This window comes from Notechis scutatus, chromosome 6 (genome assembly GCF_049901735.1).
Source record: "Notechis scutatus isolate UNSWTSFEM ecotype Mainland chromosome 6, rNotScu1.2, whole genome shotgun sequence".
NCBI classification, from domain to species: domain Eukaryota; kingdom Metazoa; phylum Chordata; class Lepidosauria; order Squamata; family Elapidae; genus Notechis; species Notechis scutatus.
Window position 1 is genome coordinate 29,098,894 of NC_142014.1, and position 21,928 is coordinate 29,120,821.

At 43.7% G+C, this 21,928-nt stretch overlaps 1 protein-coding gene across 2 annotated transcripts in view; it reads left to right on the forward strand.

Annotated features, from left to right (window-relative positions):
• Positions 1 to 21,120, forward strand: part of PHTF2 (putative homeodomain transcription factor 2) — a 66,154-nt gene extending 45,034 nt beyond the window's left edge. For both annotated transcript variants that reach the window (XM_026677163.2, XM_087967819.1), the window contains exons 8-18: positions 460 to 658; positions 2,757 to 2,915; positions 4,743 to 4,961; positions 6,570 to 6,698; positions 7,641 to 7,913; positions 10,261 to 10,392; positions 12,552 to 12,638; positions 13,371 to 13,526; positions 15,130 to 15,225; positions 15,732 to 15,857; positions 17,641 to 21,120. In XM_026677163.2, the coding sequence (XP_026532948.1) occupies positions 460 to 658; positions 2,757 to 2,915; positions 4,743 to 4,961; positions 6,570 to 6,698; positions 7,641 to 7,913; positions 10,261 to 10,392; positions 12,552 to 12,638; positions 13,371 to 13,526; positions 15,130 to 15,225; positions 15,732 to 15,857; positions 17,641 to 17,661 (1,597 nt within the window). In that variant the 3' untranslated portion in view covers positions 17,662 to 21,120. The remainder of the gene's footprint in view (positions 1 to 459; positions 659 to 2,756; positions 2,916 to 4,742; positions 4,962 to 6,569; positions 6,699 to 7,640; positions 7,914 to 10,260; positions 10,393 to 12,551; positions 12,639 to 13,370; positions 13,527 to 15,129; positions 15,226 to 15,731; positions 15,858 to 17,640) is intronic.
• Positions 21,121 to 21,928: the final 808 nt, after the last annotated feature.

Genomic DNA, 21,928 nt, shown 5'->3' on the forward strand with positions numbered 1-21,928 from the left:
ATGGGCCGGCAAGGCAGGTGTCAGGGTGTGTGAGGCCTGGCTAGAACTGTCCAAAGGTAAGTAGTAGGGCAGCTCCACCCCCTCCCCCAATCCCCACCCTAACTTAATTTTTACCCGTCCACTCTAGAGTGGATGGGATTTAACTAGGGCTTATTTAGTGGGTAGGGCTTATATTGGGCATGTGTAGAAATCAAACTAGGACTTACTTTCAGGTAGGTTTTATATTCAGGGAAACTGAAATTTTTATAATATAAAAATTGTATATTATAAAATTATAAATGATATATTACTTAATATAAATACATTATTCATAATAAATATACTGTCAGCTTTTATCCTAAGAATTTTATTCTTGCCTTTTTTTCTCTTTGCATGAAAGGGAAATGGGATTGGGAAATAGGATCAGGAAAATGTCTTTACCCCAATAATACCTACTTCATATATTTGGTTTGCCTCTAGAGCAAAGAAAGCAAAGAACTCCATAGACAAATCCACCGAAACCGACAACGGGTATGTTTCCCTCGATGGAAAAAGGACAGGTAGAAACAACGAAGATGCTTTGCAATCCCATGAGCCCCTGCCTGAGGCCGTCCGAGCAGAAGAACCCAGCTGGAATATCGGAACTGCCCGAAATACATACAACACTCCGAATCACAAGGTGAGTCCTTTATTAGGGGACTGGAGGCTAAAACATACCAAGAACGGTGGCTGGAATTGGGTATGTCTAGTTTAATGAATGAGGGGGCTGGATGGAGTCACTGAAGCAGTCGGCGTGAGCTTAAATGGACTGCAGAAGATGGTAGAGGACAGGAAGGCCTGGAGGAACGTTGTCCATGGGGTCGTGATGGGTCGGACACGACTTCGCAACTAACAACAACAACAGAAGTTTAATGAAAAGAAGGACTAGGGTGATATGATAGCAGTCTTCCAATATCTGAGGGGCTGCCGCAAAGAAGCTATTCCCCAAAGCACCTGAGGGCAGGACAAGAAGCAATGGGTGGAAACTAATCAAGGAGAGAAGCAACCTAGGAAAAATTTCCTGAAAGTGAGAATAATTAACCAGTGGAACAACTTGCTTCCAGAAGTTGTGACTGCTCCAAAACTGGAATTTTTAAAGAAGAGATTGGACAAGCATTTGTCTAAAATGGTATAGGGCTTCCTGCCTGAGCAGGGGGTTAGACTAGAAGATCTCCAAGGTCCCTTCTGTCTTTATTTTGTCTTCATGATATCAGACGCTGTCTGTGAGGGAAGTGTGCGGTCTTTCAGTTGGGCAGATAAATAAATTTAGGACAGGAAGAAAGTAATGATGCAATAGAAACAGGAATGAGTAGGGTCTAGGATGGGTGTCAGCAACCTGTAGCTCTGGAGCTGCATGCGGCTCTTTGGGCCCTCTGCTGTGGCTCCCTGTTGGGTGAATCCACCACTGGCTGGCCCTGCCCCTCGCCCTCCCCTCCCAGTCACTCCTCGCCTGGCCTGAGAAGGTAAAACACAAAAAACAGAAATGAGGGAGGGAGAGAGAGAGACTCACAGAAAACACTGGGAGCAACAAAACCTGGGTAGGTGTGGCAGGTGAGGTCATGTGACTGGGTGGGAGTGACGTTGAGTTGGCCACACCCACCCAGGTTTTGAGGCTCATGGGGTTTTATTTTCTGTGGGAAACAGGTCCAAATGGCTCTTTGAGTGTTTAAGGTTGCAGACCCCTGGCCTAGGAAGAAAGCTTTCTGCTATTGTCTTGGCGTGTGGAATATTGTTCCCCTGGAGATGAAATGGGGCCCCAGTCTCCTTGCCTTCCAGAAAAGAGTTGGACCAGGGTGGCCTTGTATGGGCAGCTGAGAGGACCACACAGCCATGGGGTGGGTTAGTACCCTGAAAGCCCTCCCTTCGCCCTTTAACTAACTTTAATAGCTGGCTGCAGAAGGAGTGGAAGAACTGGGGGTGGAGTCAAAAGAGGAATCAGCCTAGAATCCCCTATGTAGCCACAAGCGAACTAAGCCCAACCTCCCTTGAATTCTGTGATCTAACTCCCAAGCAGGTGCTGTTTGTTGAGAATACTGAGTAGCAGTTAATAAGTCTTAACTGTTGTGGATCTTTCACACCTGACCCCTTCCTTTTAAATTTTTTAGCTTTTGCATATTTATAGTTTTAATGGTTTAATGCCTGCACCCGAAGTCCCTTTTTGGGTGGTTCAAAAAACAAACTAAAATAAAATAAAATAAAACAGTGGGCAGGGGTCAAGTCCGAAACAGGCATGTTCCCAGACACCTAGCCTGTGAATGTGTTTTGTTGGAGGATGTGATTTATGACACACCCAGAGGGGCACGGGAAAACAGGGTCATAGGTGATAGTAAATTACGTGTTTTAGAGTTGGCTTCATACAGGTTAGTGCCGGACTTGTTGCTCCTACTAAATCTTTTGAATTCTTTTGAAGCTAGGCTCGAGGCTCATGATTTAATTAGGGTAATCCTCGGAATCCTGACAGCAGGATTTTCTCCTTTTATCTTTTTTTTTCCTTGAGTTTCGGCTGTACTTTTTAAAAACATTAAACATTTAAACTGATTTTTTAAGACTTACAATTAGCATCTCGAGTCTAAAAATGGCAGGTAAGGAGGTTCACAATTAAGGGCAATTGATCAGTAGGAGCTGCTTGGCTATGGAGTGCAGCCCAATTTTCTCTAGAATTGTATATTAAAGTTGTATGCATTGTTTGAGATAAATAAAATGTGCTTTTATTGATAGTAAATTCTTCTTCGGTTTAGGACGGTCACCGAACAATGACAAATATATCGGACGAAGTTTCTAGTGAAGAGGGGCCGGAAGCCAGCTACCCTTTACGACGGAATGCCGAACGCCCTTCCAGCGATTGTGCGTTTCGAAATAAGAAATCTCACCATTATAAGAAACATTACCCTGTAGAGGTAACAACGCTTTTGCATTGTTGTCGAGTAAAACTTTTAAGGACATCAAATTCATGGGTACTTTTGGGGCGTGTAAAAGCCGTGGTGGTTAGAATGTAGTATTGCAGGCTAACTCACCGCCCACTGTCAGGAATTCGATCCTGACCGGCTCAAGTTTGACTCAGTCTTGCATCCTTCTGAAGTGCGTAAAACGAGGACTCAGATTGTTGGGAAGTAATTTGCTGACACTGTAAACCACTTAGAGAGGGCTGTAAAGCACTGTGAAGCGGTATATAAGTCTAAGTGCTATTTGTTGTAGCCTGCCTGCGGCTGATGGAGCTGTCAGCAGAGTCGGACAGTAGTGAGGAGGTTGGGAAGGAACCTGGGCCAGTCTTGGAGGCTGAGGAAGGTGAGGGCTCTGCATTGGAGGCAGAGTTGGGGCCAGGGCAAGCTGGCAGTCATCATCTGCCTTCAAACTCGGATAGCAGTGAGGCGGGGGAGCTTCTGGAACTGGTTCCCAGCCAGTATGCGCAGGGATACTAAAGACAAGAACAATTGAGAAAGCAGGGTCAACTCAGGAGTAAGGCGGAGATGATTGGCCCCTTCCATAGGCCATAACAGAAGAGAGAATGGGACGTGAGCTTTTGCAGGAAGCAATTAGTTTGTCTGGTCGATTCAAGCTTTTAAAAGTTCTGTTTGACTCTGTGTCAAGTTTGGTCTTGCCTTGCGTTTGGCCATTCGTTATCTGGCCGCATTCCAAGTGTGATAAGGTGGGTGTTTATAAACATTCTCCTGAAAGACTGTTTGTGAAGCCTTGCAGGCTGTGAATGAACATAATTCACAGCCGTGGAAATAAAAGAGGTTTTGCCAGGACTAAGATTGTATTCTATGCTGTCATGCCCCTGTTGCAAGCTGACTTGGAGGAGGAAGCCGAACAACTGACAGGGAGTGGGAGTATGGCTCCATTGGCTGTGGAAGAAACTGGGGAAAGGCAAAGTTTGGCTGGGCAGAGCAGGGAGAGGTAGAACAAGGGAGAGGGAATTCAGAGGAAGACCAAGGCCCACCCTTCTTCATCTTAGGGCATGCAGGGAGAAATGGAGAAGATAGCAACGTGGGTTGTGTGGCTTACGGGGGAGGAAAGGGCCCTGATTCCCTTCATTAGCTGCAGCTGGGAACGCAGTGTATAAAAAATGGCAAGCTGCGTGCAGCAAGCTGTTGGGAGCAAACATGACTTTATCTTGTATCGTCATGGCTTATCTGTGTTCCTGGTGTCTTTCCAACTGTGTGAGTTTTGCCATACTTTCAAGTTTGAAATTCCTGCTCCTGCCCTGTCAAATTAATTACTTCAGTTTGGTGTGTTTGGATTTTAAGTTTCAGTTTGTATGTACCTTGTTTTGGACTGAATTTTCTACAGTCAAAGGCTGTTCCTGGGAGAGTTTTTCTCCAGCCCGAAGGTAACCTGGACATTGGGGGCAAAGTTGGAGATAATAAATGGACTCTTATTGCTTATCTGACTGTGTTGCCTTTGTGCCACGCCCCTTTGGGTCATCACATATGCTTTCTAAGGAAGCCTAGATCAGAACATTATTACTATTTCCCCAGCCTGACAGAGTGGAGGGATCAAGTTTAGAACTAGCCTGGAATCACTGCACAATCACAAAACTCCTAGGGCTGACCTTCCCTAGCTTCCTTGGAGCCTTATTTAATTGTTCCCAGGTTTAGGCTGTCAGATCGGGAAGATTCCTGTATTATAGGCTGAACATAATGAAGTAGTTGGCTCAAACTGTGCACAAATGGGTTGGGCTGTTCCTTCAATAATCTCCTTATGGCTGTTCCTGTATTCTTCAGGATGTCCCCAAATCAGGCACCAGTTGCAGCTCGAGGTGTTCAAGTTCCAGACAAGATTCAGAAAGCACCAGGCCAGAATCGGAGACAGAAGACGTCCTGTGGGAGGATTTTTTGCACTGTGCCGAATGCCGCTCATCCTGTACCAGCGAGACCGACGCAGAGAATTCACAGGTCAACTCTTGCATGAAGAAGGAATACAGAGATGACCCCTTCCATCCGGTGAGTAGGAGAATAAATGATACAACAGGATAAACAAGAGTTGGAAGGGACCTTGAAGGTCTTCTAGTCCAACCCCCTCCTTAGACAGGAAACCTCACACCACTTCAGACAAATGATTGTCCGGTCTCTTCTTTTTTATTATTTATTGTTTTATCATAAAAAATAGAATACAAAACAGAGAAACAAAACAAAAGCGTACAAACAAAAGCGATGGGAAAGTGATGAAATAATTTTAATATTTAACATGTAGGATCAACTGTGGCTGGGTGCTGAAAATACCGTATTTATCGGCGTATAACACGCACAGGCGTATAACACGCATCTTCATTTTAAGGGGGAAATTTCAGGGAAAAAAATTTAAAAATTCTGCCTGCCTGCCTTAGTTTCTGGTTGTTTGGGAGCAGCTTCGCTGAGAATAATAACTATTCGCTCTTTTACTCAGCCGAAGCTGTTCCGATTCAACCATTAACGAAGGCAGGCAGGCAGGCAGAACTGAGCACTGCGGGCGGGCGGACGGGGGGGGTGGGGAGAGGCGACAGGAAAAGCCCCGCTTCTTTGAAGCAGTTTCTTCCTGTGCTGGTGGAGGAGCGAGAGAGCAACTGAGAGAGCTGACCCAGAGAGAAGGACAGGCTTCGGTTGCTTCCTCCCTCCCCTTCTTTCATTTGTGTCCTTGATCCCCGATCCCAGCAGCATTCACCGAAGGCTTCTTAACATTATATCGGCGTATAACACGCATACATCATTTGCCCCCTATTTTCAGGGGGAAAAAAGTGCGTGTTATACGCCGATAAATACGGTATATATATAGATACACACACAGAGACAGACAGACAGACGAGAGAGACAGAGACAGACGGACAGACAAAGAGAGATAGAGACAAAGACAGAGAGAGAGGAGAGAGACAGAGAGAGAAAGACAGAGAGAAAGAGACAGAAAGAGATATAGAGACACAGGAGAGACAGAGAGAGACAAAGACAGTGAGAAAGAGACAGAGAGAGACAGAGGAGAGACAGACAGAGAAACAGACAGAGAGATAAGACAGAGGAGAGGCAGAGAGAGAGAGAGATTTTGTTGGTGTGTGTATGTATGTATGTATGTATGTTGTCCAGTCTCCTCTTAAAAATCTCCAGTGTTGAAGCACCCACAATTTCTGGAGACAATTCGTTCCATGGATTCATTGCTCTAACTGTCAGAAAACTCCTCCTTAGTTCCAAGTTGCTCCTCTCCTTAGTTTCCACCCATTGCTTCTTGTCCCTTCAGGGGCTTTGGAGAATAGCTTGACTCCCTCTTCTTTGGGGCAGCCCCTCAAATATTGGAACACTGCTGTCATGTCTCCCTTAGTCCTTCTTTTCATTAAACGAGACATCTTCGTATGTTTTATCCTCCAGTCCCCTAATCCTCTTTGTTGCTCTTCTCTGCACTCTTTCCAGAGTCTCAACATCCCTTTTATATGTATATTTATCTGGAGCTTGCCAAATCCGTCCGAAGCTATAATTTTTGCTTGAGTGTTCACCTGCTAGTGACCATGTCACCATTGTTATTGCTGTTGTTATGGCTTTACAGAACCTTTTATGGCCCCTTTTTAAAAATACACATATTTTTGGCAGGGTCATTTGCCCTGGTTCCATAGCTCGAACCCCGGGTTGGAGAAAGTTAGCGCCATTGTGTGGGAAGGCAACGACTGCAAAAAGGCAGATATGTCCGTGCTCGAGATCAGTGGCATGATCATGAACAGGGTAAGTCTGGAGTTTTTTTTTTTTTTAAACTTCTAAAATTTGCCCCAATGAAAGAAATGATGCTTTTAAATGGCTCTAATGGAAGTCTAAGAAGTGTGGCTGTTTCCTTACATTTTAAGAGCTGTTGGGGTGTACTAACTTCTTGCTTAAACTGGCCGCTGGGAGGTTTCAGCCCCAAAATGAAATGCAAAATGTGAACGGAGACTCCCTGACTCGATGCCCAATCAATTTTTTTTTTAAAAAAATTGACTGAAGAAGTTACTTGGATGGGTAACAAAAGTCTCAGTTAAATAATCTTTAGTCCTGTTGCCATGATTTGACCTTTTTAGACACTTTTGGCCTGGATAATGGAATCTTCGTTGACATTCTGCAAATGCTGTTTAATGAGGATAGGATACATAGGAAGGGGAGGGAGAGAGGAGGGAGTTTAGGATACGATAGGGGATGGGGAGGGAAGGGAAGGGAGAGGAGCAGGAGAGGAGGAGAGCAGGGGGAGGGAGGACAGGATACAATAGGATAGGGGTGGGGAGGAAAGAGGGGAGGGAAGATAGGATAGGGGTGGGGAGGGAAGGGAAGGGAGAGGAGAGCAGGGGGAGGAGAGGATGTGATAGAGGGTGGGGAAGGAATGGAAGGAAGCGGAGAGGGATGGTGGGGGAGGATAGGACAGGGAATGGGAGAGGGAGAGCAAAGGAGACTTTATTTAGCCAAGTGTGATTAGCCACACAAGGAATTTGTCTCCGGTGCAGAAGCTGTCAATGTACATGCAAAGCAACAGGGTAATAATAATCATAATATACCAATGCCAATGTTCTCATTTTAGCTTTTACACTTTCATTGAGCCGAATTCAGATTTCCTTTTCATGCATTGAAAACCATTTCCAGAACAGGGTTTGTTAAAATGCACACTATTACCGTCTCGGCGTTGTTTTTGTTTGTCTTTAGGTGAACAGCTACGTTCCAGGAATCGGATACCAGGTTTTTGGCAATGTGGTCTCCTTAATCCTGGGATTGACGCCGTTTGTATTTAGACTTTCCCAAGAAAAAGACCTGGAACATCTAGCCACGCATACGGCTACCGAACTCTATGCTATTGCCTTCGGGTCCAATGGAAACATCATGGTGATAGCCATGGTTATTGTGTGCTTTGTAGTTCGTGTTTCCCTGGTGTGGATATTTTTCTTCCTTTTATGTGTGGCTGAGAGGACTTACAAGCAGGTAAGCCTTAGCACCAACCCCACCTCCAAAGCTCATTTTTGGGGAAAAAAAATTGACATGCTGGAATTTTCTATGATCTCTGCTATGCTTACGTCTTGGATATACTGTTTCCCAAAAAATATGACCTACCCTGAAAGTCCTAGATTGATTTTTACACATGCGCCTAATATAAGTCCTACCCCCAAAGTAAGCCCTAATTAAAATCCCACCCACTCCAGAGTGGATGGGTAAAAATTAAGCTAGGGTGGGGATTGGGGGAGGGGGTGGAGCTGCCCTACTACTTACCTTTGGACAGTTGTAGCCAGGCCTCGCACACCCCGACACCTGCCTGGCCGGCCCATTTCTTCTGCAGCTGGCAAGGCTTTCCTGAAGGCCTCTGGAGCTGATAACAAAGCTTTGGATCGATCCACAGCTCCCGTATTGGCTGCAGAGGCCTTCAGGAAAGCCTTGCTGACCACAGAAAAAGTTCCTGAAGGCCTCTGCCAGCGAAAAGGAGACCAGGGGCAACGCACGCAAGTGAAGTTAATCAGTGGATGACATCCCCCGAAAATAAGACCTGGTGCCTTTTTTGGTGGCAAAAAAATTATAAGACAGGGTCTTATGTTTTGGGAAACACGATAGTGCACTGTCTCTAGTGCTACTTTAACATGCTTATTTATTATAATGCATATTCTGCCCTTAAAAAATATTTATTTCCTAGCATGGCTTGTAATTCAGTCATTGAAAATAGAAATTCTTAAAATGTCCAAGGGTTATCTGGCTACAGCTATTATTATTGCATACGATTATAGGGCCGGTAAAGATAAAATATCTGACATAAGTCAACTCACAGTGTAAACAGTGTAATTAAAGGGGAAAAAAAGTACACTTAGAAAGCTGTATCATAAACAAAACATTTCCCAAAAACAAATTAATTAGTGAAGGTCACCTCCCTTGCTCCTTTGTACAGGTATAATATAGGTATTAGCTGGTTCAATAGCCGTAACTATGAGAGGTGATCTTGGAGTCCTAGTGCAGTGATCCCCAACCTTTTTATGCCGGCCCGGTACCGGCATCAGCTGGGCGCGCGCCCGGCACCGCATCAGCTGGCGCCGCCATCTTTTGGATGAAAAGTGCCCGGTGACCTCACCGGAAGCACTTTTTCATCAAAAAGATGGCACCACGCTCGGTGAGCTTTTCCGGGTAGAAATGGCTTTCTACCCGGAAAAGCTCACCAGAAGGGCGCGCCTATCTTTGATGAAAAATGCTTCCGGTGAGCTTTCTACCGGAAAAGCTCACCGGAAGCACTTTTTCATCCAAAAAGATGGCGGCGCCAGCAACCAGCGGCCCGGTAGGACTTGTTCCGCGGATCGTGCGGTCCACGGACCGGTGGTTGGGGACCCTGTCCTAGTGGACAACCACTCAAATAGGAGCCAGCCGTGTGCAGCAGCTGCCAAAAAAGCCAATGCAGTTCTAGGCTGTATAAACAGAGGGATAGAATCAAGATCACGTGAAGTGTTAATACCACTTTATAAGGCCTTGATAAGGCCAAACTTGGAATGCTGCATCCAGTTTTGGTTGCCACAATGTTAAAAAAAAAAGATGTTGAGACTCTAGAAAGAGTGCAGAGAAGAGCAACAAAGATGATAAAGGGACTGGAGGCTAAAACATATGAAGAACAGTTGGTGGAATTGAGAATGGCCAGTTTAGAGAAAAGAAGGACTGAGGGGCCCAGGATAGCAGTCTTCCAATATTTGAGGGGCTGCCCCAAAGAAGAGGGAGTCAATTTATTTTTCAATGCACCAGAAGGCAGGACAAGAAGCAACTGGGTGGAAACTAACCAAGGAGAGAAGCAACATAAGAACTAAGGAGAAATTTCCTGACAGTGAGAACAATTAATCAGTGGAACAACTTGCCTCCAGAAGTTGTGGATGCTCCAACACTGGAAATTTTTAAGAGATTGGACAACCCCACCCCACCCAAATGATATTTCTGGCCTGAGAAGGGGGTTGGACTAGAAGACCTCTATAGTCACTCCCAACTCTGTTATTCTGTTCTGTTCTTTGCAACAACAACAAAATCAATTTAAATATTGGTTACTTATGTCAGCAATCCGTTCTTGTAAACCAGGCCTTGAGTTAACCCATTCGTTATTGCAGAATAAGTATTAGCACAAGCAGATCCCTTGTGTGCCTTTTGAGGTCTTGGGAGATTCCTGCTATGGGGGATCTAATAAAGAAAGAAGCATCCTTAACACGCAAGAATCGGTAGGATAAATAATTATGGTTTGCATTCTGCTTTTCCACCCTGAAAGGAATCCAATGAAGAATGTCACTTGTTTCATTTCAGACTCTTTTATGTTTTACAGAGATTGCTTTTTGCCAAACTTTTTGGTCATTTAACATCTGCCAGGAGAGCTCAGAAGTCAGAAGTACCTCATTTCCGGCTAAAAAAAGTCCAGAATATTAAAATCTGGCTTTCCCTTCGCTCCTACCTAAAGGTTTGTGGTTATTTATTTATTTCAACTTCTGCCTAAATTCATGCCATAAAACGGTGGGGGCTAACCTTTTTGGGCTCCTGTGCCAAAAATTGTGCGTGCGCTTGCACTCACTCACACACTTGCGTACCAGCATACAGAAGGCAATGCACGCGCCTCCCCACGCCCCCTGCGCACGCGTGTGCAACCTCCCCACCGCTGCCCGCTTACCTGCACTGCGCCTCACAGCTGATTTTTCGGTTGGTTTGAGGCCTTTTTTGGCCTCCCACAGGTTTGAAAAAAGTCTGTAGGCTTTGCAGGTCGAATAATAGGCCCGAAGTGACAAAACGGGCCTATTATTCATCCTGCAAATCCTGCAGAAGTTTTTTTGAAGCTTCTGGGAGGCCGAAAAAGGTCTCAAACCAGCTGAAAAATCAGCTGTGAGGCACGCGCATGCGCAGTGAGGTAAGTCTGTCTGCGGCTCGTGTGCTGGCACAAATGGCTCTGCGTGTTACCTGTGGCACGCGTGCCATAGGTTCGCCATCACGGCCATAGGAGATACTATTGATGCAGCTGAGGCTTAAACTGTCCCTTTGTTTTCCCCCCACACACACAATGTAGGCAAGTTGTTAAGTGACTTTTGTCCCATTTTACGACCTCGCTTGCCACCACTCTTAAGTGAATCACTGCAGTTGTTATATTAACAACACGGTTGTTAAGCGAATCTGGGCTCCCCCATTGACTTGGCTTGTCCGAAGGTCATAAAAGGGTGTCATGTGATCCTGGGACACTGCGACTGTCTTAAATACGAGTCACTTGCGAAAGCGTCTGAATTTTGATCATGTCACTGCAGGGAAGCTACAATGGTCCTTAGTGTAACAAAATTTCAGTGCCGTTGTTATTTTCAGTGGCCGCTAAATGAATGGTTGTAAGTCCAGGATTACCTCCGGGGGTGGGGTTCAACCAGTATAACAATAGGTTCAGTGAGCGTGCACTTTGTGTTTGCAAACCGCCCATTTTCATCTCTAAAACTTACTTTCCGCTGCAGCCCCAGTGAGTGAAGCAGCTGAGTGAAACAGCCGCGCAAATCAGATGAGCTGCAAAACACGGAAATAAAGAACAGACTAGGGCAGGGGTCACCAAGCTTTTGGACCTCAGGGACCACCAGACTCATAATTTTAAATCCCGCAAACCAGAGACCCTGGGAAAATCCCAAAACAAGTCTACAGGAAAATTCCCCACCCTGTTTTCCTACCAATTGATCGTTCTTTATTTGGGATCGCAGGATACCATCTCCAGCTCTGTTCTCAGGGGGAGAGAGAGAGAGAGAGAAAGACTTTTGGCTTCATGCAAGGAAAACAGCAGAAGCAGCAGAAGTCTTTCTTTCTCTTTCCCAAACTCTGCCAGAAATGAGTCTTTGCCGGTGCAGCCTCTTGGAGCAGGATGCCTTGCGGATGCCAAAGACTCATTTCTGGCAGAATTTGGGTGAAGAAAGAAAGACTTTTGCTGCTTTCCTTGCATGCAGCCAAAAGCAGAAGAAGAAAGAAGCAGAAAGAAGCAGCCCAGTGGACAGGCGGGGCATGTGGGGCAAGTTCTCCCCCTCCGCCCTTTCCCCCCTTCCCTCATTACCTAGTGTTGTATGCAATGCAAGCCTTGTGTTCCCGTGGGCCATGTGTTTGGCGCAGCTTTGTGTTCCCACGGGCCATGTGGTTGGTGCAGCCTTGTGTTCCTGCACAGCCTGGATTATCGCTTTGGGGGTGACATTTCTCAGCGGACCAACAACATTTTCTCATGGACCAAAAGTGGTCCCCCGGCCCACTGGTTGGCGACCACTGGAGTAGGGCAGGGGCATGTGGAGGGGGCCAACTAATCACTGGAACAACCGCGGTACAAACCGGCTGAATCCCACCCCTGATTACCTCTGTAGAATTAAAGGCACAATAGAATGCAAAATGGGTCAAAAAATAGAGGTCTTCATCTTGCACTGGATAGACAATGGCCAGAACGATGATGATGAAGAAGAAGAACCGACGAACTGAACCCTGCAGCAAACAATGCACTATGTTGTACGCACAAGTTACCAAGTTTGCTGTATATTAATAGGAGGCCAGGTCAGCTCGTTTCCCAGGTTCTACGACAGTTTGTTCATCCATCCCACACTCACCGTTTATTTCTATTTACAGAGACGAGGTCCTCAGCGTTCGGTGGACGTCATAGTTTCCTCTGCTTTCTTGTTGACTATTTCTGTGGTGTTTATCTGCTGCGCACAGGTAAGGAACCTGATGGGAACTGAATTCCTTCCGGTTCAAAAAAATCGCAGTTAAGAAACCTAAGTAGAAATGTTCCTCCGTGCCTCCTCAGATGGACATCACAGGCCTAAATGCATCCAGAACCCCAAAGCAAAAGTAGATTCAAACAGAGGTGTGGTTAGCTGGATTAGTTGTTTTTCAGCCTTGTCAATCAATCAATCAATCAGAATAGAGCTGGAAGGGATCGTGGAGGTTTTCTAGTCCAACCCTCTGCTCCAGCAGGAGACCTTATACCAGTGGTGGGTAACCTTTTTGGGCTCCTGTGCCAAAAATTGTATGCGTGCTCACGCTCGCGTGCCAGCACCCAGAAGGCAATGCTTGCGCCTCCCCATGCCTCCTGCACATGCGCGCGCAACCCCCTCCCCACACCGCCACCCCCCCCCTTACCTCCACTGCACTTCATAGCTGATTTTTCGGCTGGTTTGAGGCCTTTATTCGGCCTCCCGGAGGCTTGAAAAAAGCCTCTGCAGGCTTTGCAGGATAAATAATAGGCCCAAAGTGATGAAACGGCTTGCATGTCTACTCAGAGATAAATCACATTAAAATTGAATGGATCGATCCATAGGGAAGTGAAGATTTCACAGGATTGCAACGGAGGTCGTTTGTTTGTGAATTTTATTTGGTGAAAGATAACTTCGGTGCTGATGGAGAATTAACCCCTCTGTTTTGTTTTGGTTTTTTGCCTTATTTCAGCTGCTTCACGTCCATGCGGTCTTCCTTGACTGCCATTATAATTGGGAACTTGTCATATGGTGCATTTCCTTAACCCTTTTCCTTTTGAGATTTGTGACACTCGGATCCGAAACAAGCAAGAAATACAGCAACACATCAATATTGCTTACTGAACAGGTGAGAACTTTTACCAAATAAGACTTAGAATAACTGTACAGCCCTCAAAGAGTCACCACCTCCAATATACACTATGTAAACATGACAAAATAAATAAATAAATAATGCATGTACTCATATATATTCCATGATGCAGAAAAACAACGCAGTCTTGTTCGGATGTATACATGTACGTGGTGAGAAAAACAAACCCTGCGAGTTTACAGATGGACGGCATAGGGAACAAAGCTATTCCAGAATCTGGAAGTCCTGCTAGAAATACTTCAAAACCTCCTCCCAGAGGGGCGCAACAGAAACAGGCCGTGAAGTGGGTGTGTGGGGTCTCTAACAATGCTTCGAGCTCTAAGCACATAGCGCTTATAAGCAGTATCCTGAATAACAGGAAGCAAGCTTTCTTTAATCATCTCCATTGCCCTCACCGCTCTCTGTAGGGACTTTCTATCTGAGGCACTGCAGCCACCAAACCAAAGAAGGATGCAGTTTGTTAAGACGCTCTCGATTGTGCCTCTGTAAAAAGTGGCCAGGAAAGAAGGAGAAAGATGTGGTCTCCTCATCCGACGCAGGAAACGCAGATGCTCAAGATGAGGAGGCCGTGTTTTTCTCCTTCTGTCCTGAATCCCTGACTCATTCAGAAAGCAGTACATTGCAATTCTGCTTACAGTAGTTAACTTTTGGAGTCAGTTGGGTGCAGTGGTTAAGGCGTGTAACTGGGAGACCGTGAGTTCTACTTCCACCCTGGGCAAAAAGCTGGGTGACTTTGGGCCAGTCGCTTTCTCTCAGCCCTAGGAAGAAGCAGTGGCGAGCCACTTCTACAAATCTTGTCAAGAAAATAGCAGGGACTTGTCCAGGAAGTCTCTGAGAATTAAACACGACTGAACAGAAGGAAGAAAAAGTGAATTCTGAGTAGATATGCAGATGATTTGATAGAACATTTAAAAAAACACATTCAATTTGATTTTCATTTAAGGCTTCAACAAATAGGAAACAAAATACTGTATATCTATGGAAATTCAGTCATCCAGGTCATGGTTGTCCCAAAGGTGTTTTTTCAAGAGGCAACTGGACATTCTTTGTTTTTCCTTGAAGTCGTTTTGCTTTTCTTCCAAGAAGCTTCTTCAGTTCTGATTTCTGACAGAACTTCTGACAGAACTGAAGAAGCTTCTTGGACGAGAAGCGAAACATCTTCAAGGAAAAACAAAGAAAGTCCAGTTGCCTCTTGAAAAAGCACCTTAGGGAGCTAATAACTGTAGTTTTGATGCTCTGTCCTTGAAATTCTCTCCCTTGGAATAGAAGTGTCTTATAAGTACCAAAGGAAAGACTTTTATTAAAAACCTTTATTAAGCCTGTCAGCTCATTGTCTTTTGTTTAATCATTTTCCCCATTCTTCATAAATTCCTGTCTGAATTTAAACATTAATTTAATTTGCTTCATGAATTATACATCGCCCCGAGACTCTTGGGCTGAAGAGCCGGGTTGTTTATATAAATAAACATTTTTTAAAAAAAATGAAAATGAAAGATAAACACTATCCTTGTTTTAAAAACTGTACTACTTGAGGTGATTGTTTGTTTTAAGTGACACCCGTTTCTCCTCCCTGGGTTAGATAAACTTGTACTTGAAAATGGAAAAGAAGCCGAACAAGAAAGAAGAACTAACATTGGTCAACAATGTTTTAAAACTTGCGACAAAATTATTGAAGGTGAGAATTTTAAAAACGGAAACGATTTTGGTACTGATAAATGGATCGACCAGTTCCTTTTGAGATTGATGATCTCATTCCCCCTTTGTAGTTCTGCCAGTTCTCGGATTTAAATATATTTAAATATATTTCAGGGACGCGGTGGCTCAGTGGCTAAGATGCTGAGCTTGTCGATCAGAAAGGTCGGCAGTTTGGTGGTTCGAATCCCTAGCGCCACGTAAGGGAGTGAGCTCCCGTTCCTCGTCCCAGCTTCTGCCAACATAGCAGTTCAAAAGCATGTCAAAAAATGCAAGTAGAAAAATAGGGGCCACTTTGGTGGGAAGGAAACAGCGTTCCGTGTGCCCTCAGTGTTTAGTCATACTGGCCACATGACCACGAAGACGTCTTTGGACAGCACGGGCTCTTTGGCTTTGTAATGGAGATGAGCAGCGCCCCCTAGAGCCGGAAACTAGTAGCACGTATGTGTGAAGGGAACCTTTACCTTTAAATATATTTCCTCTTTCCAGGAATTGGACAATCCCTTCAGATTATATGGATTGACAATGAATCCTTTGCTCTACAATATAACACAAGTTGTTATTCTGTCTGCCGTTTCGGGTGTAATCAGCGATTTGCTCGGGTTTAACCTAAAGGTAACTTTCTCAATTTTGCCCTTAATTTATCTTTAACTTCCACAGGTTTTTTTTTTAAAAAAAGGTAACCATGATTCTCATTTATAAATATTGAAAACGCCTGTTGTTTTAAAATCATTGATTTGTTTCAGTCCCTAGTACCTGTTCTTTTCGGAGTGATATGAAACTATGCCGGCAACCATTGCATCGTATTATGAAATTTCTTTAATTTCAGTCCTAAATATTGATATGAATGTCTGGATACATAGAATGGTATTCCAGAGCTCGGGCTTAATTTTATTTATTTATTTGTTAATTTAGTTGCCTCCTGCCTCACTTTAAGGCTGCTGTTACAGCCATAAAAAGGAAATGAAAGGCATGTAAATAGCAGTAAAATAATAGGACTCACAAAATAAACAATGAAAAAAGAAACACAAGAATGAGATTGGACTAAGCTTTGACTAACACATGATTTATAATTTATTGCAATATTTATTGCTTTAAGTGGAAGCCATTATCTGCATCCTTCGAAGCTGTTAGATAATAGTTGGCTGGCTTAAATGATTGATCAACTTTCAGTGATAAGATTTTGTGACTTTTTCCAAGTGGGACTTTGAAAAAGAAAGCACTTTCTCAGCGTAATTGTATGCTTAGATTTTTCTATTGAGATTGTAATTATTCCCTCAACTCACCTTTTATAGAAGAGACTGTTTATAGTTTGGGGTTGAATTGTAGGGGCCTTGGTGTTTTCTTGGTGATTTTCTTGCAGCGTTTCATTACCCAATTAGGTAACATCATCAGTGGTAGAAAGGAGCGGGGTTTGTGGAGAGGAGGAGGAGGAAGAGGAGGAGAAGGAGAATGATAACAGTGTTTGTTGCAGAAAATCAAATCCAGAAAGCACATACAGATAACTGATTTAGTAGAATTCGTTAACTTCTTTATATACATAATAAGACATGAAATAAATTTACAATACCAACAGCAGATTTTTCCAACGTTGTGGAGAAGAGAGATTGTAAGTTCTTAGTTTCAGTTCAGCAGACAGACAAAACCAGATTTGTTTGCAGCTGCAGAGCTCAAAGCTGCAGAGCCACGCCCAAGCTCCTTCCAGTTTCAGTTTCCAATTCAGCTCCCATTGGCTGATCTGTTGCCATGCCTATTCATTGGCTGACCTTGTTACCATGTATCTGCCAGTTCATGAATATTCTGACAAATGAGGAGAAAAAAAGGGAGGATGAAGAGAAAGGAGGGGAGGAGGAGGAGAAAGAAAAAGGGAGGAGAAAGGAGAAAGAGGAGTGGATGGAGAAAGGAGGAGAAAGGGAGGTGGAAGAATAAGAAAAAACGAGAATGGAGAAGGACAAAGAGGAGGGAGGAGGAAGAGGAGGAGGAAGAAGAAGGGGGAACTGTGGGGTCTTCGGTGCTCTCTGAGCTTGGTTATTTTCTTGCAGACGTTTCATTACCCAATTAGGAAACACCATCAGTGCAGAACTGAGGTTACCTAATTGGGAATGAAACATCTACCAGCGCTGACAGAGCAAGTCACTCGTATAATTGGAGAACAAACCCTACTGTCTTACTAGCACTGATGAGGTTACTTAGTTTGGTAATGAAACGTTTGCAAGAAAACCACCCAGTTCAGAGAGCACCAAGGACACCCCCCCCCCCAGTAAGGAGCATTTGTTCCTTGCCAAGTTTCTATTGTCTTGGCACAGGTTCCATCCTCTGATTGCCAGAGGAGGACAAGTACACCACAAACGGCGGAACGATGATCCATCTTTGGTTTTACCACTGTTTCTGATTTCAGCTTTGGAAGATCAAATCCTGACCCTCTTCCAAGATGGGATGCCCACGTTGTGCTGAAGAAGACAACTGACAAAAACTGAACTGCCTCCGCGCAATGGCTGGATTCGCAATTTCTTTACGGACAACTTCGGAGGGAGAGAAGAAGAAGAAGAAGAAAAAAAAATACAAAACCCCGAAGTGTTTACAACTGGCAATCTAGTGCAATCTGAATATTTATTTTACCTTTTCGGGTTTTTTTTTTTTTTTTTTTTAGTAAACTTTTGTTTTAGTTGACAGTGTGTTTGGTTCTGGATCTTCAACGGGCTTTGGTTACCAAAAAGGTCAATATTGTGAAAGAATGAAAGCCCCTTTTTAAGCTCAAGAAGTTCTGGTTACAAGCAAAGTGGCGCAGAAGTCACTTTCTCGAATAAAGTATTACCAAGTATTTAGAAAGTTTTATATACCACCCTCGAAAAGGGGGTCGTCGGCGCACCAGCATATTGTCGGTTACAGTAGAAAATTACGCTTCCTGTAACGATAACGCATTATGCCGGAGAGCTCATAGAAAGGAATAAAAATGTGGAGGTTTTTTTTGGGGAAAAAAAGCATCGATTCAAAATCCAGCAGCTTTCTTACTCAAGGGATTCCAGGATCCATAACGGGAACTGTTGTTTCAACATAGACCGAATCTCAACAAGGTGTTACTGAGCAAATCAACAAGTGCTCTTTCACGATGTTTCCTTTTTTTTTCTTTCTTTTTTAGCCGAGCAATAATTGTAAACTGTTACTACACTGTAAGATATTTTGATAAAAAGTAGCCGTGGTATTTATTTGAAAACGCGGAGCTGTTTGCCCAGCTCTCTGCCGCTGTATGTGCACTTTTGTGGTTATATATATATATATGTGGTGGGATTCAGCCGGTTCGGACCGGTTTGAGTGAACTAGTAGTTCCGGCGATTAGTTGGCCCCACCCACCCACCCCTGCCATAGTCTGTGTCAGTATTTTGCAGCCTAGCTGATTTGCCCAGTACTATGGATTGTCGCGGCTTAGCTCTTTTACTCACTGGGGCAGAAGGTAAATTTTAGAGCTAAAAAATGGACGGTTTTCAAATGCGTGCATGCACAAAGCCCACGCTCACCAAACCGGTTGTTATACCGGTTGAATCCCACCACTGTATATGTGTGTGTGTCTGTGTGTGTGTATGTATACACACACACACACATAAACTAAACAGGATATATTATGGTGCACTGTGGGGCGATAATCTTGCCTTCGCGATTGGGCAACAAAACTGTGTGTATGCTCAACCCAAACATTGTTCCCCCCAACAGTACACCATAGTATATGTGACTTATACCACACAGAGGCTTTTAAAGTGAACTTCTTAATAAGGTGTGTGTGTGTGTTTTTAAATTATAGGATGAAACGCCGGTTTTTCCACCCTGTTCCTAACCCCTTCCCAGCGTACTTTGGAGTGAGCATATTTTTTTAAAAATCAGACTGCGGATTTTAAAAGTTCCCAATTTGAAACTGAAAGCACGGAGAGAAAAAGATTTTCTTCCTCCTTTTCAAATACACCACAGACTTAAATTTATTTCCGGTGCAAGGAAGAGCCATTGAACTGGGTTTGCTAAATAATATAAGCAATTGTGGATTATTTCAGGAACAGTCTTTCCTGACTCACGCACATTCCCCCAAAAAAAAAATATTGAATTCCTGGGAAAAATAGTAATAATTCAAAATTCCCTATTTTGCCTCTGGAGGAAGTTACAGTACACTGAACTTCCCAGCGTACTTTTGGAGGGAATAATATTTAAAGATCGGGCAGTCTTGACTGCAAAATTAAAAGTTCCAACTGTGCATAAAATGTCAGGCTCAATTTATTCCTGGCTCAAGGTAGGGCCATTTAACTGGGTTTCTATAATTTTCTAAAGCTATGTATAGGTTTATATATATATAGACAGTATTAGTCAGTTTTGACTTTAGTGGTAATATTAGTAACTAGTGGTTAATTATGCAGAGAACAGAGGTGATACCTATAATTGAGTTACCTTGATGTGCACAGCTCTGATCTATTTGGAGGGGGGTGGTAGAGAAAATTCTAGTTGTGTGCCCGCTGACACCTCTGGGTTTCTGTGGTTCAGTTGAGAGGTCAACACTGTGCACACCATAGTTGTTTATGACAAGTTGCCACTCCATTAGGTGAGTTCAAAGGCTATATTTGCTGGAGGGCAGCTTGGGTGAAATTCATGGCCTTTGCATAAAAGTCCATCAGTGTCAGGCAGCAGCTATACCAAATTTGAATCAATAAAACATTAAATTATCTAGTTTACAGGTTAAATCGATCGTTTATTTGGAGCAAAAGGATCTGTTGATTAAAAAGAGAAAAAAAATGGCTGAGAACAAAATTTTTGAGAAAGTTGGCTTACATTATCAAATTGTAATCAAGTAGGGAAAAGATCCTGTTAGATTAGGTTGAATAGCTCTGGAAGATGCTGCATTTCTCAGCTGATCCCTAGGAGTTTAAGAGTTTTAAAACGTAGTTATTGTTAAATGTGAGTAAGAGAAAATAATGGAGCTGAGCACAAAGAATATGTAGACAGTCACTTTCCTCTGCAGAATTATTACAATTGATCTTGTGTGGTATAATGTATTTTTATATATAATGTAATGCAGACATTTTGTATTTTATTGGTTGCTGTACTAATGACCAAAGTATTTTCTGTTGTATTATTGTTTGTTCACCCTTTCCCCCACCCTCAAAAGAATGTGTTACTAGAGCTTTAACAACATGCAATGTGTAATTTATCATGTCAAATTTTGACACACACATGACCTGTTCTTCCTCATTTGTGTTGTCTGATGTTTCAGGTTATGTTTAGTAATTAAGTCTATTTTATATATGTTTTTCTCTCTCTCCAAAATACGGTACAGGCCTACGTAAAAAGCTAAATTTTACAAAGAATATATTTTAAGAAGAAAAACAAAGCAAAACTAAAGAACAGTATGAATTTGAGGATGAGTTTGCGTAGCGATCAGAAATCATTTTTCCATTCTGCCTTACTTTTTTTAAAAAAAAAAGAAGAAAAAAAGAATAGATGTTTTCATAAGGAAGCGTTTTGGGTTTTCTCTTTTTAATAATACTGAGTACGATCTCATTTGAAGGCAACGGTTTTGAGTTTTGAGCAGAAATTTGATAGTGAGCATACCATACCTCTGCAATTTACTGGTATGCTGGATTGTTGCACTAATTATGGCTAGCATTGGCAGACTTTTAAGCATGAGAGCTAGCAGGTAGGAAATGTGTACCTCAGAATAATGACAGGTTTAAATTGTGCCATTAGTCTATCAAACCTACATTTGAGAAGCTAAGCATACCTTAAACATCCCTTTAGTTGAGGGACAGCGGTAAAGAGAATGTGACAAATGTTTAATTGTTGACATGTTTGTAACTGGCAATGTGCTGAAGCTTGAAATAAAATCTGAGGCTGATGGTATAAATGCTGAGTGTTCCTTTGTGTGTGTTTTTGCTATCAGAGTTTTCCTGTTGTGCGTGAGCAGTTCAGATCCACACTAGAAGGTCCAATTAAACTGATCTGTTGATTTACAGCCTCTGGACAGGATTCTTCTAGAACAGGTGTCAGTCGTGAGATGCCGGGAGGCCCAGGGTTGCCATTTTGGCAGGGGGGGAGAAAGACCGAGCGGGGACTGAGAGGCCACCCCGCACCAGCCACACCCCGTACCTCCAGGGGACTGTGAGGCCAACGAGAACGATCACTACAGCGCTGCTTGGATGTTCTAGCAGCTGCAGCGGCTGAGGTGCGTGCCAGCCGGAAGAACTGAGAGGCAGAGCGGGCACCTGTGCACCAGGCCTGTGATCGGCATGCAGTGCTATTCTCGGGGTATGTGCAGGGCAGGGCGAGGCTGGGTAGAGTTTAAATAGTGGCGGGGAGCACAGGGTAGTAGCCCTGACTTTATTTCGCTATTATACTTTGATTGGTGATGGTCAATTTTTGCCATTAAAAGTCCGCAACGAAGATAAAGCCATTGGGAACCAGGTTTGTCTTGGTGTTTGTTTCATTGGCTTACAGAACCTGACAACAGGGGTATCAAACTTGATTTCATTGAGGGCTGCATCAGGGTTGTGTTTGACCTCAGGGCTGGGGTGGGTGTGGCCAGAGTGGGCGTGGCCTGCTCAATGTCACTTGTTGGGGGTGCCTATGGTGGCCTAAGTGCTCTGCCAGTGAAAATGGGCTCTTGAGCTCCATTTCCAGCTGCGACAGGCTCCTGCAATCCTCTGCCATGGCCC